We start from the raw sequence: 25,777 nt of genomic DNA, 5'->3' as shown, positions 1-25,777 counted from the left end.
TATAGTCTGATGTGTGTGTGAGCCTTAAGGGTGCATACACACATCCAATTTGTTTTGGCCAATCACTGACCAATTTTACCATTTCCGTGTAGTATGAGGGCCAAAACAGAATTGTGTAGGTATACTGCAAAGTGGTAAAATTGGCCAATCAAAATTGGATGTGTGTATGCACCCTAAAATGTGCCCATTAAAGGGAATCTGCAGTGAAAATAAACTTATGCTATAATGATTTGTATGTGTAGTACAGCTAAGAAATAAAATAGCTCTGTGACTTTATAAAGTCCTGGACAGTACTGTCTTTTGAAGCTCTTATCTCAATTGTCTCTCATTGTTTCTTTTTTGTTTATGGTTTTTCTGCAGAGTACAGTTCAAAGGCTCATTAGCCCTCTCTGTAAAATCATTTAGAATGCTGAGTGTATTGTGGAAACTGCAATTATTAGAGAATATGTATATATATATACATATATATATATATATATATATATATATGTATGACAAAGCTGTATACCTGCAAATAAAAATATGACACTATTTTCTTTGATACTAATGTTCTATTAATTATCCGTATTACACAACCAATTCATTATGTTATGAGTTTTTTTTCCGCTTCACTGTCACTTTAACCTTCTTTTTTTCATCAAATGCTATCTTTTGACACACTTTTTACGATCATAAGTAATGAAAAGTAATTATTGATTGTTCCCATAAATAGGTCAAAGGGGGCTTTTTATCCCTTCAGATCCTTCCTTCTTGGTTTATGCTAATGGCCTGGCTCTCCAGATCCTGCACCGACTGGTATGAGAAATAAGAAGGTAGACGTTTATGAACTTGCTCTCTGCACATACTCTATAGAGGTGGTATAATCGGGCAGTGATTGGACAATCATAATTGTGTACCAGGCTTAAGTAAACAGAAGTCTGCTTCAATGCCCATCTAAAGCTGAGGGAGGGGCTTAGCTACATTTCAACAAAGTAGAAACATTCTGCGTAACATTGTGGCCCCTCAATGTTCACAGTAGGGATGGTCAATGAGATGCAAATATATGCAAATTGAGATGCAAATTTGTATGCAAATATACGCAGCTTGAAAATGAACCAATCAAATCCTGCTGAGGTACAATTCGATGTGCATAATCCTGCATCAACTCCAAATGATTTGCATCTCATTGAGCATCCCTAGTTCAGTTCCCAGGAGTTGAATTGAGGATAACAACAGGTAATCATAGCCACTGGGGCATATGAACTTTGGCAGCACTATTAGCTGGGTGACTTTCTGCCATCTGTTCAACATGAGAAAATTGTCTTCATTATGCCTGCAGGTCTACTTCAAACATATTTGCATCTGATAAGCTGCTCTTTGCCTTGGCATGGTAATAAAGGCTATCAATATTTATTTTATGTTCTGTGGTACTTTAATATCTTAATTACAAGGCAAGCTTGGCTGCTGATGTATGCACACTGAAATGCTAGGCACTCATTTAAAATAGATATTTACAGTGTTGGAAGGTTGCCAGGTTACACAGTACTCCATGCCGAGACATCATTAACAAAACTGGTATTTGGTGTGAAATATTTACTGCTACCGCAGATTGTGATTAATTGACTTAAAGGAATCATAAAGTAAATTGTGCTGCCCCATGATATACTTACCGGGGGATTCCTCCAGCCCCTTGTAGCTGGCGTGTCTCACGCAGTATCTCCGCTCCCAGCTGCCGGCCCGGGGTCCCCGCCGGTGCAGAGGCTCAACTCGAGGTCATCCTTACTGTATCTGCTTTAAGGGCCGCTGTCAATCAAGTCCACGTTGTCCCTAGCATACTGAGCAGTCACAGAACTATTGCGCCTGCGCAGTACACTGCGGACAATGTGGACTTAATTGACAGCGGCGCTTGCGCAGGAGCAGCAAAGGAGGTCGGCCTCTGCACTGGCGGTGACCATGGGCCGGCAGCTGCGTGGGACATGTTGGCTTCAAGTGGCTGTAGGAAGCCCCCTGTAAGTATATCATGGGGTAGCACAATTTGCTTTAAGATTCCTTTAATTTACTGCAAATAAAAAAAATCCAGGCATTGGAATTAGGAAAAACACATCAGCAGCAAATCTGAATTATCCTCAAGGCAACCATGGTCGGTCCCTAGGGCCTGGAAGTTCTGCCTCCACCTTCGCCAATACCCTCACCCTTACCAAAAAGGCCAAGAGATAAGCAGGGGTAGTCAAAATGGTTTCCCTCACCAATGTATGGGTGAGATTGGTTACGGGCCCAGAAATATAAACTGGCCTAGATTACGCAATGTGTGGCAGAGCAATGCTGCTGACTTTTGTTAAGCATGATGGCTCTTTCAAAATTGCCACACTAGCATAAACCAGCCTTGTGACATGTGTCTGGGTCCATACACAGCAGAGGTACAGTATCTTCGGAGTTTGAAGAGACAAGTTGCTGGGGACCGCGTTTCTTCAATCAAGCCTGCAAGCAAGCTTACAAGGTATCTCTAGCAGGAAACAGTAGAAAGAATTCTAGCCATTTAGAACCTCTGTATTTTAATTAAAAACTGTATAATCCGTATAATCCTTTGTAGTAATTAGGTAAGGGGTTTGTACAAAGACCCCTTTGGCCAGGCACACACTTGTCAGTGCAATATTGCCGCCGTTATTTTTCTGTTTTGCTGCAATCACGTTTTCATTTGTGACTTTATTACATTTTTGGGAAAAATACAAGAATAGGTAACGCGCAAGGTATGTGGAAAAAAGTAGAAAGCTGCAGGTTGATTGACCAATAGTATTTCAGCAGATCCTGAGCTGCTAGCCTTTACTCCATAAATGTAATTTTTTGGGAGACAAAGGTCCCTCTGAAGAACTTATTTTACTTGGTATGGCAGAAAATAAATACAGTACAATTATTTTACCAATATATTCTACTTCATAAAAGGTCTCCTGGATACAAAATGGAGTGATCATTAGAGACCAAACACTTATAAACAATGACTGCTATTTATAAAAATACAAGGTTACCATTCCAGATACCAACCGAACCGCAGTCTCAAATCTGCACATGACCTTTTTTCCTCCTCTAGAATCCTCACCTTCATGTATACAAGATTTTGCACATGCTTCACTCCTCCTCTGGAATCCCCTGCCACAACATACCCATCACTCTCCAACCTTTGATATCTTTAAATGTGCCCTCAAAACTCACTTTTTCCGTCAAGCATACGCTCTACCTTAGGCCATTTCCCCTTTGACCTCTGGCCAAGTAGTACTTCCTACTAGATAACCTAAAACACACTGCCTCTAGGTATGAATGAATATTGCATACTACCCCATATCTTGTTTACCCCTATTACTTTAGATTGTAAGCTCTCAAGAACGGGGCTCTCTCAACCTTTTGTGTCTTAGCATTACACCTTTATTCATATTAATTTTGTCACCAGTTACCAACCCTTTACTTTGTGCCGATTCTGTATTTTGTACCATCTCTGTATTTCGTAAAATTTTGTACCCCATGTTTGTTTATTACTTTATACAGAGCCATATGTTTAGACTTTATAAATTAATAATACCATAAATAACAGGTTGCCAGTTTCAAATCAACAAAATTGTAAGGACACCTGTAGTGAGAGGGATATGGAGGTTACCAGATTTAGTTCCTTTTAAACAATTTCAGTTGCCTTGCTGTCCTGCTGATTTTTCTGGTCAGTAGTGGATGAATCACACACCTGAAACAAGTATGCAGCTAATCCAGTCAGACTTGAGTCAGAAACATCTGATCTCCATGCTTTTTCAGGGTCTATGGCTAAAAGTATTAAGGCAGCCATACACTGGTCGATGTGCCATCAGATCGACCAGCTGACAGATCCTTATCTGATCGAATCTGATCAGATAGGGATCGTATGGCTGCCTTTACTGCAAACAGATTGTGAATCGATTTCAGCCTGAAACCGATCACAATCTGTTCAGCTGCTCCTGCCGCCTGTCCTCCCCCCCGCATACATTACCTGACGCTGGCTCCCGGGCATCTTCTCCACGCTGCACCGCTCTGTTCTTGCTCCATCTCGGCGCCTTCTGTGTCACTCCGTGACCAGGAAGTTCAAATAGAGCGCCCTCTATTTGAACTTCCTGGGTCACTGCAGTGACCCAGGAAGCGCCGGGATGGAGCGGGTGCAGCGCTGAGAAGATGCGGAGAAGACGCCCGGGAGCCCGCATCAGGTAATGTATTTTTCATCGGATCGGCCGCCGCTAGCGACGCGCACTTTACCCGCGGGCGATCGAGGGTAATTTCCCGCACGGCGCGATCGACGGACCGATCCGATTTCGGGAGGAAATCGGATCGTCGGCGGCGTTTACCGCGAACGATTGGCAGCAGATTCGATCCCAGGATCGAATCTGCTGTCGAAACGGCCGGGAATCGGGCCAGTGTATGGCCACCTTTAGAGGCAGAGGATCAGCAGAACAGCCAGGAAACTGATATTGTTTAAAAGGAAATAAATATGGCAGCTTCAAAATCCCTCTCATTTCAGGTGTCGTTTAACCTAAAACTGAGAATGGCATTGAGGCATGGTTTATTAAAATGTAGATCAAAAGCTACCTACACATCGTACATTTTCATTGCTTGCAACAATCATTCACAATCATTCTGGGCAGAGGCGCATCTACAGGAGTGCAAGTATGGTACGTGTTATGGGTGCCTGTTGTCGGGGGAGCTGCTCCACGGCATCCTTGATATTTTCCAGATACTAGTTTTTATCTGGGGGACATTCTGCTGCCTGGCTACGTATTTTAGGGGGAACAAGATGCCTGTTATTTGTGGAATATGCATAGGCTGACTTATTGCAATACTCCATTCTTACAGGCCATGCTTCACTTCAACTTGCCCACAACCAATTAAATGAAAACTACATGTAAGAGCAAACCTGGAGTGAAAATCAATTTGTGAGGTAATGAATTGTATGTTTAGTACAGTTAAGAAATAGAACATTAGTAGCAAGGAAAATACAGTGGGAAGCGAAAGTTTGGGCAACCTTGTTAATCATCATGATTTTTCTGTATAAATTGTTGGTTGCTAAGATAAAAAATGTCAGTTAAATATATCATATAGGAGACACACACAGTGATATTTGAGAAGTGAAATTAAGTTTATTGGATTTACAGAAAGTGTGCAATAATTGTTTAAACAAAATTAGGCAGGAGCATAAATTTGGGCACCACAAAAAAGAAATGAAATCAATATTTAGTAGATCCTCCTTTTGCAGAAATTACAGCCACTAAAAGCTTCCTGTAGGTTCCAATGAGAGTCTGGATTCTGGTTGAAGGTATTTTGGACCATTCCTCTTTACAAAACATCTCTAGTTCATTCAGGTTTGATGGCTTCCAAGCATGGACAGCTCTCTTTAACTCGCATCACAGATTTTAAATTATATTCAGGTCTGGGGACTAAGATGGCTATTCTAGAACGTTGCAATTCTTCCTCTGCATGAATTTCTTAGTGGATTTTGAGCAGTGATTAGGGTTGTTGTCTTGTTCAAAGATCCAGCCCTGGCGCAGCTTCAGCTTTGTCACTGATTCCTTGACATTAATCTCCATAATCTGCTGATACTGAGTGGAATCCATGCATCCCTCAACTTTGACAAGATGCCCAGTTCCTGCACTGGCCACACAGCATGATGGAACCACCACCATATTTTACTGTAGGTAGCAGATGTTTTTCTTGCAATGCTGTGTTGTTTTTACTCCATGCATAACCCCCTTTGTTATGCCCAAATAACTCAATTTTAGTTTCATCCAGGGGAGATAAACAGAAAACCGAGAGCCCAGTATAGTGTAGTATGTATTGGAACGAGGAGGAAAAATGACAAGTAAGTATTATACTTACAAACAAGGGTTACCGCTAAGGCAACCACTGTATAAGCAGGTGGGGAGATTAGACCTGTCCCGACTCAGGAATAAGATATCGCTCTCTGTAGAAGAAGGAAAAGAGGGTGCCTCACCTTTCCGCCAAGGGTGGAAAACTGGATTTGTCGATGTACAGAGGCGCCAAAAGGATAAAACACACTAAAAAGTTTAAAATATTCAGGTGGCGGCGGTGGACCAGCCACTCTAAAATAGACACAATGCTGTCGCTTGAAGTCAAAACAATTTATTCACATACTCTGAGATAAAACTGCAACGCGTTTCACGGGCAAGATCCCGCTTCCTCAGGCATTAAACAACAGGACCATATACAACAAGCGGGATATCAACCTGAATTAATGCAACGTCTCACCTATATTTAAAATTATAGAAACAACATAGTAGTATAGGGAGCCGCTATTAATGATGAAAAAGGCACTTTATTTATAAATACAAACAACCCAAAATCCCTCCCTTTAAAACCACCTTAAAAAGGCTGTAACATTGAGGTATAGAGCCTAATTAAAGGAGTGCACTCCTAATGTTAGTCATTATATTGAATATTTCTTCAGGGCCCCCTTGGTTAGATTGCAGTAGCAATAATTCTTGCCTCAAAATGTTAGTGTCAGGCGACAGTAGCTTATCCTCCAAGCAGCCAGTTAGTAAGCATAGTATAAGCAAGCAGTTATGGTAGTAGCAGTAGCTCAGTTTCCGATCGCTGGTAGTGTTCTTATATGTATACTAAGCCTCTATATTACCCTGAAAGTAAAATTAAGGAAGCTTCATAGTAGAAAATAATCTTATTTCTCAGCATCAACATGGGTTTACTAAAGACAGGTCCTGTTTGACTAACATGCTCAGCTTTTATGAGGTAGTGAATGCTAATATGGATATTGGGAATGCTGTAGATGTGATATACTTGGACTTTGCAAAGGCTTTCGACACTGTTCCCCACAAAAGTCTGGTGCAAAAGTTGAGGATGCAAGGGGAAGAGTCTGTGTTCATGGATAGGGAACTGGCTAATGGACAGAAAACAAAGAGTTGTGGTCAATGGATCATACTCAAAATGGGAGACTGTTAGCAGTGGGGTCCCACAGGGGTCTGTTCTGGGTCCAGTGCTCTTCAATTTATTTATTAATGACCTAGTAGATGCAGTAGTGAGCAATGTTGCTATTTTTGCAGATGATACATAATTGTGCAGAATCATCAACTCTCAGGAAGATAGTGTCATATTGCAATAGGATCTGGATAGGATGGCTATATGGACACATACATGGCAGATGAAATTCAATGTTGACAAATGTAAAGTCATGCATTTTGGACGTACTAATGGCCTAGCACCATACAAAATAAATGGGATACAGTTGGGGACATCAAACTTAGTTACATAGTTATTTTGGCTGAAAAAAGACATACGTCCATCGAGTTCAACCAGTACAAAGTACAACTCCAGCCCGTCCCCCACATACCCCTGTTGATCCAGAGGAAGGCGAAAAAAACCCCTCCAGGCATGGTCCAATTAGCCCCAAATGGGAAAAATTCCTTCCTGACTCCAGATGGCAATCAGATAAAATCTCTGGATCAACATCATTAGGCATAACCTAGTAATTGTAGCCATGGATGTCTTTCAACGCAAGGAAAGCATCTAAGCCCCTTTTAAATGCAGGTATAGAGTTTGCCATAACGACTTCCTGTGGCAATGCATTCCACATCTTAACCACTCTTACTGTAAAGAACCCTTTCCTAAATAAATGGCTAAAACGTTTTTCCTCCATGCGCAGCTCATGTCCTCTAGTCCTTTGAGAAGGCCTAGGGACAAAAAGCTCATCCGCCAAGCTATTATATTGCCCTCTAATGTATTTATACATGTTAATTAGATCTCCTCTAAGGCGTCTTTTCTCTAGACTAAATAAACCCAGTTTATCTAACCTTTCTTGGTAAGCGAGACCTTCCATCCCACGTATCAATTTTGTAGCTCGTCTCTGCACCTGCTCTAAAACTGCAATATCTTTTTTGTAATGTGGTGCCCAGAACTGAATTCCATATTCCAGATGTGGCCTTACTAGAGAGTTAAACAGGGGCAATATTATGCTAGCATCTCGAGTTTTTATTTCCCTTTTAATGCATCCCAAAATTTTGTTCGCTTTAGCTGCAGCGGCTTGGCATTGAGTACGATTATTTAAACTTGGAGAACTATTATTTAAACTATTTTAAACTTGGAGAAGGACTTAGGAGTACTCATTGACAACAAGTTAAATAATCGTACTCAATGCCAAGCAGCTGCAGCTAAAGCTAACAAAATTTTGGGATGCATTAAAAGGGAAATAAAAACTCAAGATGCTAGCATAATATTGCCCCTGTTTAACTCTCTAGTAAGGCCACATCTGGAATATGGAATTCAGTTCTGGGCACCACATTACAAAAAATATATTGCAGTTTTACATCAGGTGCAGAGACGAGCAACAAAATTGATACGTGGGATGGAAGGTCTCACTTATCAAGAAAGGTTAGATAAACTGGGTTTATTTAGTCTAGAGAAAAGACGCCTTAGAGGGGATCTAATTAACATGTATAAATACATCAGAGGGCAATATAATATCTTGGCGAATGAGCTTTTTGTCCCTAGGCCTTCTCAAAGGACTAGAGGACATGATCTGCGCATGGAGGAAAAACGTTTTAGCCATTTATTTAGGAAAGGGTTCTTTACAGTTAGAGTGATTAAGATGTGGAATGCATTGCCACAGGAAGTCGTTATGGCAAACTCTATACCTGCATTTAAAGGGGGCTTAGATGCTTTCCTTGCGTTGAAAGACATCCATGGCTACAATTACTAGGTAATACCTAATGATGTTGATCCAGGGATTTTATCTGATTGCCATCTGGAGTCGGGAAGGAATTTTTCCCTTTAGGGGCTAAATGGACCATGCCTTGTGGGGTTTTTTCGCCTTTCTCTGGATCAACAGGGATATCTGAGGGAGCAGGCTGGTGTTGTACTTTATACTGGTTGAACTCGATGGACGTATGTCTTTTTTCAACCAAAATAACTATGTAACTATGTAATATGGAAAAGCATCAGGAAAGAATAGGAAAGAACTTTTGTTGGATAAAAATACAACCAGGAAAAAAGATATTGAACAATACCCTTCTGGTTGCACACGTATGGTTACTACCTATGGTTCCCACTATTATGATGTAAAAAATATCCTTGAAAGGCACTGGCATTTGCTATGCAGAGATCAATTCCTAAAGAGATCTAACCAAGGGGGCCCTGAAGAAATATTCAATATAATGACTAACATTAGGAGTGCACTCCTTTAATTAGGCCCCATACCTCAATGTTACAGCCTTTTTAAGGTGGTTTTAAAGAGGGATTTTGGGTTGTTTGTATTTATAAATAAAGTGCCTTTTTCATCATTAATAGCGGCTCCCTATACTACTATGTTGTTTCTATTAAACAACAGGAGTATCACACTACAAATGACAGAGATGAAAAGCATATCAGAGCGCTGTATATGTATATTTGTATTCTATGTATCGATGGAAATATAGTAAGATAGTTTTGTATTGGCGGATATAGTACACAATATATTGCTTAGTGGGTGGGGTGACTGGAGTTGTAGTAGCTGTGAAATACTGGTAGCATTGTGTAGACAGTTTGGTAACCAGAGTGTGAGTAGAATAGCTGCACTTGGAATAGTGTGAAGTAGGGGGGAAGGATTTACGTATAAGTTTAGTGTAGGTAAATGGAGGAGCAGAGTGTTTGTAGGAGATAGTTTTGCTGAGGGTGGAAAAGTATAAATGGGGAAGAACCACGCAAGGGGACATGTAGGAAAACGACATAGAGCAGAATGGTGTAGTGATGGAGAGTCAAATACTGTAAAAACAGCAGTAAACACCTAAGCGATCAAGTCTTCAGTGATTGAAATGAAATAAATGTATTGATGCCACAGTCCTGCCTTTGTTTGCTTTGTCTGCATGGATGGGATAGGCCCACCACTGCCCCATCGGTTTTAAGCTCATTTAAGTGACTTTTATTCTATTGGCGCCTCTGGAAAGCTTCTACATATTATTCCAAAATGAAGCTAGTTTGTCCAAATGTGCTTTAGCTTACCTCAAGCCGCTCTGTTTGTTCTGTGGGTGGAGAAAAGGCTTCTCTCTCACTTACAGCATTTCCTTGTGTAAAGTGCGCTGAATGGTTGAACGATGCACAGTGACTAGATTTGCAGCAAGATGATGTTGTAGGTCCTTGGTGCTGGTCTGTGGGTTGACTCTGACTGTTCTCCCTATTCGTCGCTTCTGTTTATCCGAGATTTTTCTTGGTCTGCCACGTTGAGCCTTAACTTGGACTGAGCCTGTGGTCTTCCATTTCCTCAATATGTTCCTAACTGTGGAAACAGACAGCTGAAATCTCTGAGACAGCTTTCTGTATCCTTTCCCTAAACCCTGATGGTTAACAATCTTTGTCTTCAGGTCATTTGAGAGTTGTTTTGAGACCCCCATGTTGCTACTCTTCAGAGAAAATTAAAAGAGGAGGGAAACTTACAATTGACCCCCTTAAATACGTTTTCTCATAATTGGATTCACCTGTGTAGGTAGGTTAGGGGTCACTGAGCTTACCAAGCCAACTTGAGTTCCAATATTTAGTTCTAAAGGTTTTGGAATCAATAAAATGACAACAGTGCCCAATGCACCTGCCTAATTTTGTTTAAACAATTATTGCACACTTTCTGTAAATCCAATAAACTTCATTTCACTTCTCAAATATCACTGTGTGTGTCTCCTATATGATATATTTAACTGACATTTTTTATCGTAACAGCCAATGATTTGTACAGGAAAATCATGACGATTAACAATGTTGCCCAAACTTTCGCATCCCACTGTAGTGTCATATTGTTTTCCAGTGCATGAAGAGTTAAAAAAACATCAGTTGTTATCTATGCAAAAGAGCTTCTCTGACCCACTAGGTGGAATGCAGTCCTGTTTTATGAAGCTCTTGAACAGCCAAGAAGCAGTGAGAGACAGCTTTAGATAAGGTTTTACAGCAGAAAAGTTCAAAGGGTCATTATTTCTGCTTTGTTTTATAGTTTAAAATAGAGTATACTTTTAAAACTACAATTGTGATAAGATGATAAAATATTATTAAGAAAAGCTATATAACTGAAAATAAAAATATGATACTCTTTTCTTTGCTACTAATGTCCTATTCCTTATCCGTACTACACATACAATTTCATTATACCTTGATTGTTTTTACTTCAGGTTTGCTTTAAAAAAACCTGTAAAAAGTTACCCCGGGGGGTACTCACCTCTGGTGGGAAAAGCCTCTGGATCCTATCGAGGCTTCCCCCGTCCTCCTGTGTCCCACGGTGGTCTCGCTGTGCCTCCCCGAATAGCGGGGATGTAAATATTTACCTTCCCAGCTCCAGTGCAGGCACAGTATAGGCTCTCTGCTCGGAAATAGACAGAAATAGCCGATCTATTTCCATCTATTTCCATGCTGAGAGCCGCAACAGCACCCCCGGTAGAGCCAGGGAAGATAAACATATCAAGCCAGGATTGCGGGAGACTTCGGGGGAGCCAGCGCTGGATTGCCTGCAGCTGGTAGATACGAAGGATCTGTTGTGCTGACTGGAAAGACTAGGCCCATTCCCGGAGGGCCTCATGCTGTGCACATTGGATGTACAAAGTTTATTTAGGTCGATCCCCCATGAGGAGGGGATGCAGCGGATTGAGGCTAAATTATTGGAAACAATATTTCCCAATGAAAAAATATTTTTCATTTTAGACGCCCTGGAACTCATTTTACGTTCCAACTATTTTCAGTTCTTGGACACATTTTACACCCAATGTCAAGGCACTAGCATGGGCTCTCCGGCAGCCCCCTCATTCACCAATTTGTTCCTCACAGACCTGGAAAAGAGCATGTTCATCAACCATGAGGTATACAGAAAGCATATACTGGTGTTTTTCCGGTTTGTGGATGATGTACTCATCCTATGGGATGACCCTGCTGAACTTTTTGAAATGATGGTGGAAGAGGCCAACACAGCCCACCATATCATCAAATTCACAGCTGAATGGTCCATGAGTACTACTAACTACTTGGATGTGACAATCAGCAATGCAAACGGGAAGCTGGTTACAAGTTTATACCAGAAGCCGATGGAACGTAACAATTTATTGCGAACAGGCAGCTTTTAAGGTCAAAAAGGGCATTCCAAAAGGCCAATTTTTGAGAGCCCGGAGGACTTCGTCCAAACTTACGGATTACAATAGAGCTGCAGAAAATTTGATTGCCAAAATGGTAGAGAAAGGATATGATGAACTTGCTCTTAGAAAGGTAAGTGAGGAGGTGAGATCAGTTGCGAGAAAAAACAAGAGATGTGTCTAATCGGTTGCCTTTTGTGTGCAACTGTGGGTATCTGTCCAAACGAATTTGTTCCGTGGTGTGAAAATTCTGGCCAATACTTAGGCAGAATCGAGAGTTTGGTAATTTGTTCATTGAACCTCCAGTGTTTGCTTATCGTAGGGGTAAGACCATAAAAAATTGGGTATGTAAATCGGACATTGCCATCAGGCATGATGAGGGAGCACCTAATGCCAAAAAGGGCACCTTCCCATGCCTGAATTGCAATTGCTGCAGCGCAATTATGAAAGGGAGCAGCTTGTCCCAACCCTCCACTGGTGCCAATGTACCCATCAGGAACAGGTTTTCCTGCTCGAGTCCGTACGTGGTATACAGGCTCAAGTGTCCCTGCGGTCATGTGTACATTGGCAAAACAGAAAGACCTGTAAAACAAAGAATTCAAGAACATAAAAGGGATATTGCAAATTTTGCAGAAGGTAAAAAAAAAAAAGAGTACGAAACCTCAGTATCAAGGCATTTTTTGCAACTCCGACACAGAGTCAGTCAGTTACGCTGGTTTGTGATAGGAGTGCAGAGATTGAATAGAGGTGGGGACAGGAAAAAATTGAAAGTTTCCTGCGCAGCAGAGTGGATCCAACACAGATCGGCTATTTCCGTCTATTTCCGTGCTGAGAGACGCAACAGCACCCCCGGTAGAGCCAGGGAAGGTAAACATATCAAGCCAGGATTGCGGGAGACTTCGGGGGAGCCAGCGCTGGATTGCCTGCAGCTGGTAGATATGAAGGATCTGTTGTGCTGACTGGAAAGACTAGGCCCATTGCCGGAGGGCTTCATGCTGTGCACATTGGATGTACAAAGTTTATTTACGTCGATCCCCATGAGGAGGGGATGCAGCGGATTGAGGCTAAATTATTGGACACAACATTTCCCAATGAAAAAATATTTTTCATTTTAGACGCCCTGGAACTCATTTTACGTTCCAACTATTTTCGGTTCTTGGACACATTTTACATCCAATGTCAAGGCACTAGCATGGGCTCTCCGGCAGCCCCCTCATTCGCTAATTTGTTCCTCACGGACCTAGAAAAGAGCATGTTCATCAACCATGAGGTATACGGAAAGCATATTCTGGTGTTTTTCCAGAAAAAAATGCTGCTACAGTGTGAAGCAAAGTGGATAAATAAATTCAATTGTGTCTATCCCAATGGTCTAAATGAGAACCTGAGTTTTAGGCCTGGTGCACACCAAAAACCGCTAGCAGATCCGCAAAATGCTAGCAGATTTTGAAACGCTTTTTCTTCTTTTTCTGTAGCGTTTCAGCTAGCGTTTTGCGGATTGCTGCAGCGGATTTCAGTATAGTAGATTTCATATATTGTTACAGTAAAGCTGTTACTGAACAGCTTCTGTAACAAAAACGCCGGCAAAACCACTCTGAACAGGCGTTTTTCAGAGCGGTTTGCGTTTTTCCTATACTTCACATTGAGGCAGAAACGCATCCGCAATCCAAAAAATGCCTCACCCCGGGAGTATGCGTTTCAGCAAAACGCCTCCCATTCTGGTGTGAACCACCCCATTGAGATACATTGACCAAGCATATCCGCAGCCGCAAGCGGCTGCAGAAACGCTGAAAAAGCCGCTCGGTGTGCACCAGCCCTTAAATGCTTTTTGTAATGTTTCTCTTTCTTCTAGGTGAAATGAATGCGCAGAGTATCTGAAACAGGATTGAACCAGGCTTGGTATCGTAAAGAACTATGGATAAAAAAATACATACCGTAAATTGTTCATTATGGCTCTGTATTATACAGATGTATCTGGGTGACCTACTCCTCAGTTATTAGCTGAGGTAGACATTAATGTGTAGTTCCTCGGATTGAATATGTTGTAATCTTGTATATAATTTTGATTGTTTTGTCAATATGGTTACTGGTGGTCAGGTCACGTGATCACATGGACCTCCTGGTGGATGGGTATTAAAGTGTTGCTTGTGAAGGATGTGGCACACCTGAGGAAGGGTTCCGCCCGAAACATGTTGTGTGCCTCTGTATGCTGCTAATACAGTTATCTTGTTGAAGCTTTTTGTGTGCTGTTTACAAAGTTCAAGGATTGGCAGGAGTGGTGTACCTGCAGGAGTCGAGCACCGGCACCTAGGTCGAAGATCGGCCTTGAAAGGTAGAGGAGGTGTACATAAGCTGTACACGGGAGGGGGAAGCCTCATTGGGACCCTAAGGCTTCCCCTCCAGAGGTAAGTACCCCCCAGGGGACGTTTTTTTTCAGTACACAGTCTCTTTAAGATATTTGAAGGATGTCCCCCACCCCCGTTTTTGCCATACACACAGTTTCCCCTAGATAACCCCCTGATTCTGGGTGAGTGACAATGTACCATGTGTGCACATGCTCCCCAGCATGGTATCATCCTCTTTAGTGATCTGTTGAGTTGGATAAAGCGTGGTTGCTATAGCAATCCCCAGTGCTGCCCACAGCTGGATGCCTCCTTCCTGTCCTCCCCACCCCGATCTCCATAAGCCAGAATAGACAGTTCATCATGGAGCCAAGCAGTGTGTCTGTACATGGAGAACATAATGATCATGAATGATAGTTTTGGAAAACAGTGGTCCTTCATGTGTAAGCAGCTTTAAATCATGTTTTCAATATACCAGTAGCTAGTTATTTTCAAATGAGCAGACTAGTAATGGTTAATTGCATATGGTTACACCCTTTTACCACATCTGGAAAACATATACACAGGATTTTGAATTTACCATCAACATCATGAAAAGAAGCTTTATTAGTAAGCAGGCCCATTAAACAGTACATGCAACTTCACTTTTCAGCCCTATCGTTGAGTACATATAGTAAAGGTGCCAGGTTTTACTGATAGTTAGAATATCTATAATGTTTCAGCTGACCACAATATGTCTATAGGGCAAAAGGTTGCTTGTATATCAATTGGATATAGCTGCTTTGGATAAAAGTGGCGGAGAGATACGTAAAGAGAGGACTTCCTCTTGCGCAGAATGGCTGAACTAACAGGACCTGATACCAGAGCTGCAAGCAGCGTGGGAGCGAGCCATGTGCATGGGGCTGGAGGAAGCCCCAAGTATGTATAAAACGGTAAGTATCAATCATCTCTGGTTTCCTTTAAGCATTACCAGCTGCCTGGCTGTCCTGCTGATCTCTTTGGCTGCAATAGTGTCTGAATCACACACCTGAAACAAGCAAGCAGCATTCAGACTTCAGTCAGAGCACCTGATCTGTATGCTTGTTCATGGGTCTATGGCTAATAGTATAAGAGGCAGAGGATCAGTATGACAGCTAGGCAATATGCAGTTTAAAAGAAAATAAATATGGCAGCTTCTATATCCTTTGCTTTAGTTTTCTCTTTACCGTTGCTGGATAGAATTATTAAAAAAGTCCAGCTTAAGAGGGTCAAATATTGGGGCGGATGTATATACGAGGTCGGCTTATTAGCAATTATATACAGTATACTTTTTTTTTGGGGGGGGGGGGGGGGGGGTAGGTTTTTAAGCACAATTTCATTGTTTTATGCTATAACAATTTATAAATTATGACGCTATATGATGACAAGAGAGCCCCTTTTCTGATTTTACTTTTTGTGTGTGTGTTAAAATGTCATATGGCCTCAATTCACAGAGCTTTATCAAACACTTTATCAAACGTTTGATAATTTTCCTCATGGGTAAAATCTACTTTTGAATTCACTAAGGTGTTATAGATTTATCGAATGTTTTATCGATGAAATGATCAATAAATCTATAACATCTCAGTGAATTTAAAATTAGATTTTACCCATGAGTAAAATTATCAAACGTTTGATAAAGCTCTGTGAATTGAGGCCATAGGATTTTAAAGCTGATCATTTATATTGGGTGAAGTATTCTACACTCTAAATCAGGTTACCACCTTACCTAGGATCAGTGGCATAGCTTGGGCCCCCCCAAGCACTCTATACATAACAATTGATATGGTGCACCAAAACCTGCCAAGGACAACCACAGTGTCAGAGGTGCAGCATCTATAGAAGTGATAATTACCAGCACAGGCCAATAGAGAGCTAATACTGTGATAGAAGGTGGACCCTTCGGGGCCCCTGTGGCCCAAGGGCCCTGATGCGGTTGCTACCTCTGGACCACTATTGCTACGCCACTGCCTAGGATGACCAGATACAGAGAGCTGGCCTCTGCTGCCTTGTGTCCCTCCTATCCACACTAGAGCTGCAATCATTGATGATGTCATCTCCTGTAACACTAGGAGGTAGATTGAAGGTGAGGTTTCTGATATCAGCAGGCAGGACAATGACAGTATGTAGCAGTGAAGTTGGAAGCCTCTTCCTGTCTACCAGAAGCCCTGCCTACTGTCTGCTTCCTAGCTTCTTTGTGCGAACAGGAAATGACATCACTATTGTTTATTTCTGCCATTATGGATTGGATGGCCACTGAGCTGTACTGGCCAGATCTGTGCAGCTAGATGTTATATAGAGGGCACAGTTTAGTTTTGCACTAATAGCACTTTGTACAACTACATAAATAAAATTAGCCTTTACGCAGATTTTTCCTTGAGTGTTATATATTTCCAATCCCATGTCCCCTCAATATGGTAGGCCAGTCTGGGGGAAAGTGGTTTAACTTATCAGCATATTTCTGTTCTGAAACACTTTAAAAAATGGGAGTTGCTCTGCATTCTTACTGGTTTCTTTTAAAAATGCCTTTTCCAGGTAGCAGCCTGATTCTGCCTTTTACGGGGATATATACTGTATGTGGAAATGTAAGCTGCATGTAATAAATTTGTCCTACTTGATAATCCATTGAAAGAACCTTATAGGGCCATATTTTGCACTGAAGGTTGGCATTTGTGGAATCTTGCACGGCATGTGGGGTGAGGAGATCACATGACATCTTCAGATTCTGACACTCAATGCATCATGTCATCTGACATCTGGAGAGATTTGAAGCAACGTGTGGTTGTCTACGTAACAAGGATGTAAATGCTAGTAGCTATGCTGCCTGTGACTGGCTAGAACAGCAAGATACACTGCTTTATAGCCACAGATTGCCTGTAGATGCATAGTCGACACTGTACACTTTTTAGCTGATTTTTAAGCTCTGTGCCTGAGTGTAAAACTTTTTAGCTGATGTATAAGTACCTTATATACACTCACCTAAAGGATTATTAGGAACACCTGTTCAATTTCTCATTAATGCAGTTAATTTATCAACCAATCACATGGCAGTTACTTCAATGCATTTAAGGTTGTGGTCCTGGTCAAGACAATCTCCTGAACTCCAAACTGAATGTCAGAATGGGAAAGAAAGGTGATTTAAAGAGGCACTTAAGCCAACTAAAAAAAATGAGTTTTACTCACCTGGGGCTTCCCTCAGCCCCCTGCAGCTGTCCAGTGCCCTCGCAGCCTTGCTCCGATCCTCCTGGACCCGACGGCAACCACTTCCCAGCCACAATAGCGCCCTCTATGTTGCTATAGCAGCCCTCTATGCTGCTATAGCAACATAGAGGGAGCTATTGTGGCTGGGAACGCGAAGAATCACTCGCGTTCCCAGCCTGTCGGGTCTTGACGGCGAAACCGGAAGTGGTCGGAGCGAGGCTGCGAGGGCACCGGACAGCTGCAGGGGGCTGAGGGAAGCCCAAGGTGAGTAAAACTCATTTTTTTTAGTTGGCTTAAGGTTCACTTTAAGCAATTTTGAGTGTGGCGTGGTTGTTGGTGCCAGAGGGGCCAGTCTGAGTATTTCACAATCTGCTCAGTTACTGGGACAACCATTTCTATGGTGTGAAAAGGGAAAAACATCCAGTATGCGGCCGTGCTGTGGGCGAAAATGCCTTGTTGATGCTAGAGGTCAGATGAGAATGGGCCGACTGATTCAAGCTGATACAGCAACGTTGACTGAAATAACCACTCGTTACAACCGAGGTATGCAGCAAAGCATTTGTGAAGCTACAACACGCACAACCTTGAGGGGCTACAACAGCAGAAGACCCCGCCTGTTACCACTAATCTCCACTACAAATAAGAAAAAGAGGCTACAATTTGCACAAGCTCACCAAAATTGGACACTTTAGGCCCCTAAGTGCCAATTGGGCATCGTTTAAATGCCACGGGCTACCTGAACATTGTTTCTGAAAATGTCCATCCCTTCATGACCACCATGTACCCATCCTCTGATGGCTACTTCCAGCAGGATAATGCACCATGTCACAAAGCTCGAATAATTTCAAATTGGTTTCTTGAACATGACAATGAGTTCAATGTACTAAAATGGCCCCCACAGTCACCAGATCTCAACCCAATAGAGCATCTTTGGGATGTGATGGAACGGGAGCTTCATGCCCTGGATGTGCATCCCACAAATCTCCATCAACTGCAAGATGCAATACTATCAATATGGGCCAACATTTCTAAAGAATGCTTTCAGCACCTTGTTGAATCAATGCCACGTAGAATTAAGGCAGTTCTGAAGGCGAAAGGGGGTCAAACACTGTATTAGTATGGTGTTCCTAATAATCCTTTAGGTGAGGGTACTTGAGTATAAGCAGAGTTTTTGGGGCCGAAAAAGTGGCCCAAAAGTGGGGGTCTCAGCTTATACTCGAGTCACTAATGCTATGTCCTTCATATGCATACATTTCAGTGTTCTCCCCAGAAATTTTTTCCAGACGGATGGCATAAAAAAGTAGCCAGGTGGGGCAATATGAGAGAATGCAGGGCTGGTGCTTCTGTGAGCAACTCTGCTTACAGCGTAGGAGGTGAGCTGATGACAGCCGGGTGCTCATCAAAACTAGCCGGGTGAAGCACCCGGATAAAAGAGCCTGGGGAGAACACCGCATTTTTTTCTGGGATCTCCCAAGTGTGCTGCCTGTTATTTGCTCCCCCAACTCGGCATATGCATTTACTTCCCCCTCCGTTTCTGTAGTGTGCTCCGGTCATATACCTTGCGGTATATGTAGTTACATTTCCCCTAATGTCCCCACGGTGGTGCACAGTGGAGCGCTCACTCTGCCAGGAGACCTCTTTAGCTTGTCTCATCAGTCTCCTCTCTATGCGCCCTCTAGTGGCGCACATTACACACGCCGCAGCAGGACATCGTATCCCGAGTTGTCCGAAAGTAACTCATTTATCCACGTTTCACCATGTTTAACACATGTCTCAACTTACAAACTCCCAGAATGGAACCTGTTTGTAAGTAGGGGACTACCTGTACTGAGATTTTCCTTTTTGTATTTAATTCCCTTGCTAGTCATTGGATTTTTGAAAGTTGCAGCCCACTGGAAAAAAAAGATCCCTACATTAATTCAGTAAAATATATACTTTTTATTTGTATTTATTATATACAATGCAAAATAAAAAAATTTCATCGGGTACATATGAAATGCTACAAAAATTAGAATTGGCTCTTGGGTGCATACAAAACCTCTTATAATTTATTAATTACAAAACCTAAAGACAACCAGAAACATATTACAGACAATACAAACTACATATATTAATATTAAAAGAGTCACCCCACATACTAATCATGACCTGCAGTCCTCCAAACTAGCAAAGGTCCTGGTACTATTGTGCACATGAAAAGGTCTCAGGCAAACAACCGTAGAGCTTAATGGCTGCTGCCATTAAGGGGCGGGTGTAGCAGTAATGTCCCACGCCGTCCTCCTCCGATCCGCCGTTCTCCAACTGCAGCTGCGTGGCCGTGTGCCTGCTCGCTCCCGCGTGCGTCATCGGAAGCCTACTGCGCAGGCTCAGTAAGCTTTCGATGACGCGAGCAGGAGGGCGCATTATTCATCTTGTTGGACAAATAATTGCCCTGTGCCGGCGTCGGGGAACCGCGGAACAGAGGAGGACGGCATGGGACATTACTACGACAGGGGGCTGATAGAAGCCCCAGGTAAGTGTCTGTTTTTATTTTCAACACGCCCCACAGAACCCCTTTAATGGATATGAATGGATCCTATGTTAATCAACAGGGTCCGTTCACATTGCTCTGTTGGAACAGATTCGCTCGGCCCATCCAGCTAAACGGACCGCAAGTTTGGGAAGGGAGCGATCTTTCTGGATCGACAGACTCGTCACATTTGAGGATGTTTAATTCAAACTGCACATACATTTGTCCCAGAATAAATGCACTGTCAATTGCATAGCTGTCTCCGATAGCTCTGAACCTCTAATAGGCTTTGAACCAGTACATTTGCCTATTGAAGGTTTCATTCATTTGCTCAAAAGCACTCCCTGGAAATGGCCTAAAAGCGCTGAGGGTTTGCGATTACGCTAGTGCTTGTAGGTGTGCACTGGCCCTAGCTGTTGTTTTTGGAGTGCTTTAAAGGACCACTACAGCGAAAAAAAAGCAGCTAAAAATCTGACAGAACTGACAGGTTTTGGACTAGTCCATCTCCTCATGGGGGATTCTCAGGTTTTTTTTTTTGTTTTCAAAAGCATTCCCTGAATGGCAGTTACTCAATCCAAATGCCAAAGTAGTATGAGTAATGGGGCTGGCTGGTATCTATTTTGGCAGTTAGACTTTGCAACTGCCATACTGGAAATGCTTTTGAAAACAAAGAAAACCCTGACAATCCCCCATGAGGAGATGGAGTACTCCAAAACCTGTCAGTTCTGTCAGATTTTAACTGATTACTTTTTTCACTATAGTGGTCCTGTAAAAGAAAATAAAAGAAACCTTCAGAATATCTCAAGAGGAAATGGACTAGTCCAAAATCTGTCAGCAAGGGGTTCAGAGCCATTAAGTTACAGTACATACTGTAAGTGCCAAATACAGAGGAATTAAAGAAAAAAAAAGCTGCATTTGCTCTAGAACTAATGTATATTTGTGTACATATGTAATTTAAATTGAAGAGTTTTTTGTCTACTGTCGCTTTGAAGCCCTGCAGAGTGACAAAGATATTAACAAAGAGTTTGGGTCTGCTGTAAGCATTTGATCGTAAAAACAAGTTAATACAGAAAAATAAAATAAAATATTTACATCAGTAAAAAAAACCTGAAACTGGGAAAAATTAAATAGTCAGAAGATCAGCTTAGTTTACCTTTAGGGCTTGTTTCCACTAGGGGTGGTTCTCTGCATTTCCCCGCTTGCAAATTTGGAAAGAAAAAACGCAGCCTATTGAAATCAATAGACTGCTGTCAGATTTGCATGCTGGGAAAAAGCGGACAGCATCCGCTGCATGGCATCAGGCATGCAAATCCTTATAGCTGTGCATGGCACGACTAGAGGGATTCGGATGCCATCTCACAGCCAAAGGCTGGTGTGTGTCTTGTAGTGCCCATACACAGTACAACAAAAACGGTCGATTTTCCCATTGTTTTGACCAAAATGATGAAATCGAATGAAAGTCAAAAAGAATATTTTTTTTTCGTTCAACAAAAACGAACGATTATCCGTTTTTTTTTAAATTAAAATCTTATCGGATATATTGGAAACAATTTTATGTTTGATCTAACTGGATAATCTAACCAAAGTATCTAATTGAAAAAATTGTACCATGTATGGGCACCATTAGAGAAACTAGTGGAAACAGACCCTAAAGGCCTTTTTCCACTAGCCTGCGATTTGATTCTAATCGCAAATCGCAAGGTACATTAAACTAATGGAAACTGCAGCAGCAATTTCCATTAGTGCGATCCGATTGCAATGCGATTTTGGTCAAAACGCGATCGTCGTCCTGCCGCGTTTTGGATGCGATTGAGCTTTACTATACTGAGTATAGTAGCTCAATCGCAATCACAATGTGGAAATTGAAACGCGATTGCGATCGCATTTCATAGTGGAAAAGAGCCCTAAATGTAATTGTGTAGTATTTTCATGTGGTAGCTTATAAATCACACCTATTGATACGTCTGGCTGTTATTAATACTGTTCATTCACAATGCGTATTGCTCGCTCACTACATTTCTATTCTGCTTAAAAATTACATTCTATTTAAAAACTGTATTTTAACAAAATAAGATTGGAATGCTTGAGATTTATAAATAAAGAATATATAATTTATAAATACAGAGAGGATGAGGTATGGCAGCATTTTAGTGATTATATTGTTTTTACAATGACTGAAGGAATATCACTCCAACATGCAGACAAGTCTTATAATATCTGTCATGCATGTGTAATTACCTCATGAGACACAAAGCCCCTGCAAGTTACAGCAAGTGCCACAGATCCTCCTGCCAGAAAGCACATGTGGTATCAGTGTGGGAGGTGTCAGGGCTTCCTTCTGACACTCGGAATACATGTTCACATCACTGGGTGTTCTCTGCTGACATCCATCCTGACTGATCTCATTGCACAATATTAATATGTAGCCCTAATACACGTATTTAGTCCCTCCTCATTGACCTATCCTAATGCTAACTAGAGATGAATAGATCTTTTGCCTCAATAAGAGGCAAAAGATTTCAAGCCGATGCAGGATTATGCAAATTTTGCAGCTTGAAAATGGACCAATGAAATTCGACTTGTGCATTTTCAAACTGTATAAATTTGCATAATACTTTACCACAGAGACGGGACAAGGTCCTTCAGCACCCAAGGCTGAGACAGCAAACTACGCCCCTCCATCCCTCCCACCCCAGCCGTCACACACTGATTGCTATTAGACTAAAAGGCGCCCCAGAGCCCCCAACCTCCCCAACACCTTAATCTCTAGTTATCTGGCTTGCAGTCACTGTCATGTATCCCCTTTTCTTATTTCTTTCTGCTTCAAACACAGTTGGGAATGACAGCTGAATGAGTTGTGCGCCCCCCTCCTACACTGCGCCCTGAGGCTGGAGCCTCTCCAGCCTCTGCCTCGGCCCGGCCCTGCTTTACCAACCCATAATTATTTGCATTGACCCTCCCTCATGCTAACCTCCAAATTCTGCCCTATGCCTAGTAGACCCTATGCAATTTCCCGTCAGATAGATGGGTCGAATTGATTATTTCTGATATGTTCGATCTGCTCTCCAATTGTTTTTCAGATGGATTTTGCATGGAAATGATTGGAAAATCGATCAGAAAAACAATCAGACATCAGATCGGACCTGTCAGAAATAATCAATTTGGCTCTTTTATCTGATGGGAAATTGCGTGCAGTGTACCGGGCATTATACTAACTTTCACCTCCTAACCTATTTCTAGTAAACATTCCCCTTCAATTTTGGCTAATACTTATGTTTACCTTCCAACGACTAAGGCTCCAAATCTCAAAACTAGTGCCTTATCTTAAAGTGAACCAAGCACCATTCTTAGCACCCGGAGCATCTCAATAGCACATTTAATATGCATGCCTACGACGTGGCTCATTAATAAAAAAAAAATGTTACCTCTCCTTTTTTTTTACATTTCAAAGTTTAGCAGAGGCCTTTATTATCCTATTTCACCCTACTTCCGTGGCCTGCAGAAGTTTTAGGTAGATAAGGATTGATGTAATTATTTTATTGCACAGATTAGCAAGGAGAAAAACAAAAACCTTTAACAGCAGGGGAGCGGGTAGACTGCACAATGTGCTGCAAAGAGTTTACAGAAGTCACAGATGCTATGTTCACACCTTCCCACTGGATAGTCGGCAGCTAGAAGGGGAGGGGGAAACACGGCAGCTCCTATAGCTATTAGAAACCAGGAAAAACCTGTGGTGCTTGGCTCCCTTTAAGTATGAACCAAAACGTATCTGTTGGATTCATCAGGGCCACCCCTAGACCACAGTGTGAGAAGTGACTACTGCCCCCCCCCCCCCCCCCCCCCCAGTTTTGTGTGCACAGTCAATATCCTGCTGGCAATATTTGGCATTGTATATCCACATCATGCATCATCCTACACAATGTCCAGCTTCTTTAACGTTCTCCATCGATCTTTCAGCATGACTCCTGTGCGGTTGTTGAAGTCGTAACTTTGAAGTATTTTGCACCAGTTTCCCACGCCATATTTTGTCACTCCCTTTTTCAGTAGGTTATCCTCCTCTGCAGACCAGCGCTACAGAAAAGGCAAAAATAGATACATAAAAATTGTAATTACTGTAAGTGCAAACTGTAAGTTTACAATGAATCTAGGAATACACTATGCATGTATGCCAGACATAAGGCATGATCAGTATCTCAATGACCGGCCATTGACCAGGAATTATCGATTGGTTGCCAGCTTGCTGTACCCGATATTGATGCTGCTCATCCCCTGACATATATTATTTTCCCCTGTGAGCGTGCATAACCACACCCATCTCTAGCACAGTTAAGCATATAAATGAGCGGTGCTCATAGTTCAGTTAGTAGCTAGTAGAAGGTGAGGTGTTTTTCATTTCATTTCTCCCATTTAGCTGACCCCTGGGCTTTTGACATGGTTCCCACTAGAACGCTAATAAAAACTAGCATTTTTGCCTGGTTAGAGTAGAACTCACCAGATTGGGGACACTTTGGCGCAGTTGGTGAGCTTAAACGCGTTAAAGCGTAACCAAGAGCCCCTGTCACTGTTTTCCTGTTGTGTGATGCAGCCCTTCTGTATTTATGTACCCGATATTGATGACATGGGGGCAGAAATCTTGTCTAATATCAATGACACTGCTGCCACTAGAATTGTATTGCATGATGCCGAGCAAAGTTATCAGGACATACATCATGTATGTTACTACTGCTATTGATTTATACAGCACCATCATCTTCCATGGCGCAAGAATAGAAATACAGACATTGCTACATAATACTGTACAGAAGTGGTACACAATAACAAATTACAGTGATAATTACACAGTGATTAACAAAATGTACAGCAACTTATAAGACACAAAAGGGAGTGAGACATGCCCTTGCAGGCTTACAATTTAAATAGATGGGGAGGAAACAAGAGTTGGGGTGATACATTTATTTATTTATTATTTATTTATTGTATTTATAAAGCGCCAACATATTACGCAGCGCTGAACATTAATTTAGGTTACAGACAATATTTAGGGGTGACATACAGCAAAATGACAATACAGGAATACAAGAAAGACCAGATCACACGGCACAGTATGAGTGCCAGGTAATGCTTAGTCATTGGATTGAGCATGTAGATTAGGCAAGTTAGGTTCACTCAGATGCATAGCATGGGTTCACAGTAATGGAGGTGCAAGATCAGGTAGGACACAAAAGGAGGACCCTGCCCAAAGGCTTACAATCTAGAGGGAGAGGTAGGGACACGAACGGTAGGGGACCAGAGTTCAGCTGTAGGTTTAGAGCACTTGTGAGGGGTAGTAGGCCAGAGTGAAAAGGTGAGTTTTGAGGGCTTTCTTGAAGATGTTGAAGGAGGGGGCTGCCCTAATGGGTGGAGGTAGGGAGTTCCATAGTGTTGGAGCAGCTCTTGAGAAGTCCTGGAGGCGTGCATGGGACTGGGTGATGCGGGGGGCGGTTAGGCGAAGTTCATTGGAAGAGCGGAGTGAGCGGCAAGGTGTGTACCTCTGAGTAAGATCGGAAATGTAGGTTGGACAAGTTTTGTGGACAGATTTGAGGTTTACAGCCAGGGGCGTTATGTCAGATTATATTCAGGAGCAC

At 42.1% G+C, this 25,777-nt stretch overlaps 1 protein-coding gene across 3 annotated transcripts in view; it reads right to left on the bottom strand.

Moving 5' to 3' along the window:
• Positions 1-19,464: 19,464 nt before the first annotated feature.
• TERF1 (telomeric repeat binding factor 1) overlaps positions 19,465-25,777 on the bottom strand; it is a 49,875-nt gene continuing 43,562 nt past the window's right edge. For all 3 annotated transcript variants that reach the window (XM_068237503.1, XM_068237505.1, XM_068237504.1), the window contains exons 10-11: positions 24,070-24,224; positions 19,465-19,536 (exon numbers count right to left, since the gene is read on the bottom strand). In XM_068237503.1, coding sequence (XP_068093604.1) covers positions 19,509-19,536; positions 24,070-24,224 — 183 coding nt within the window. In that variant the 3' untranslated portion in view covers positions 19,465-19,508. The remainder of the gene's footprint in view (positions 19,537-24,069; positions 24,225-25,777) is intronic.

This window comes from Hyperolius riggenbachi, chromosome 5 (assembly GCF_040937935.1).
Source record: "Hyperolius riggenbachi isolate aHypRig1 chromosome 5, aHypRig1.pri, whole genome shotgun sequence".
In the NCBI taxonomy this organism is placed as follows: domain Eukaryota; kingdom Metazoa; phylum Chordata; class Amphibia; order Anura; family Hyperoliidae; genus Hyperolius; species Hyperolius riggenbachi.
The sequence above is the reverse complement of the archived record's forward strand: the minus strand, read 5'-3'. Positions and strand labels throughout refer to the sequence as shown.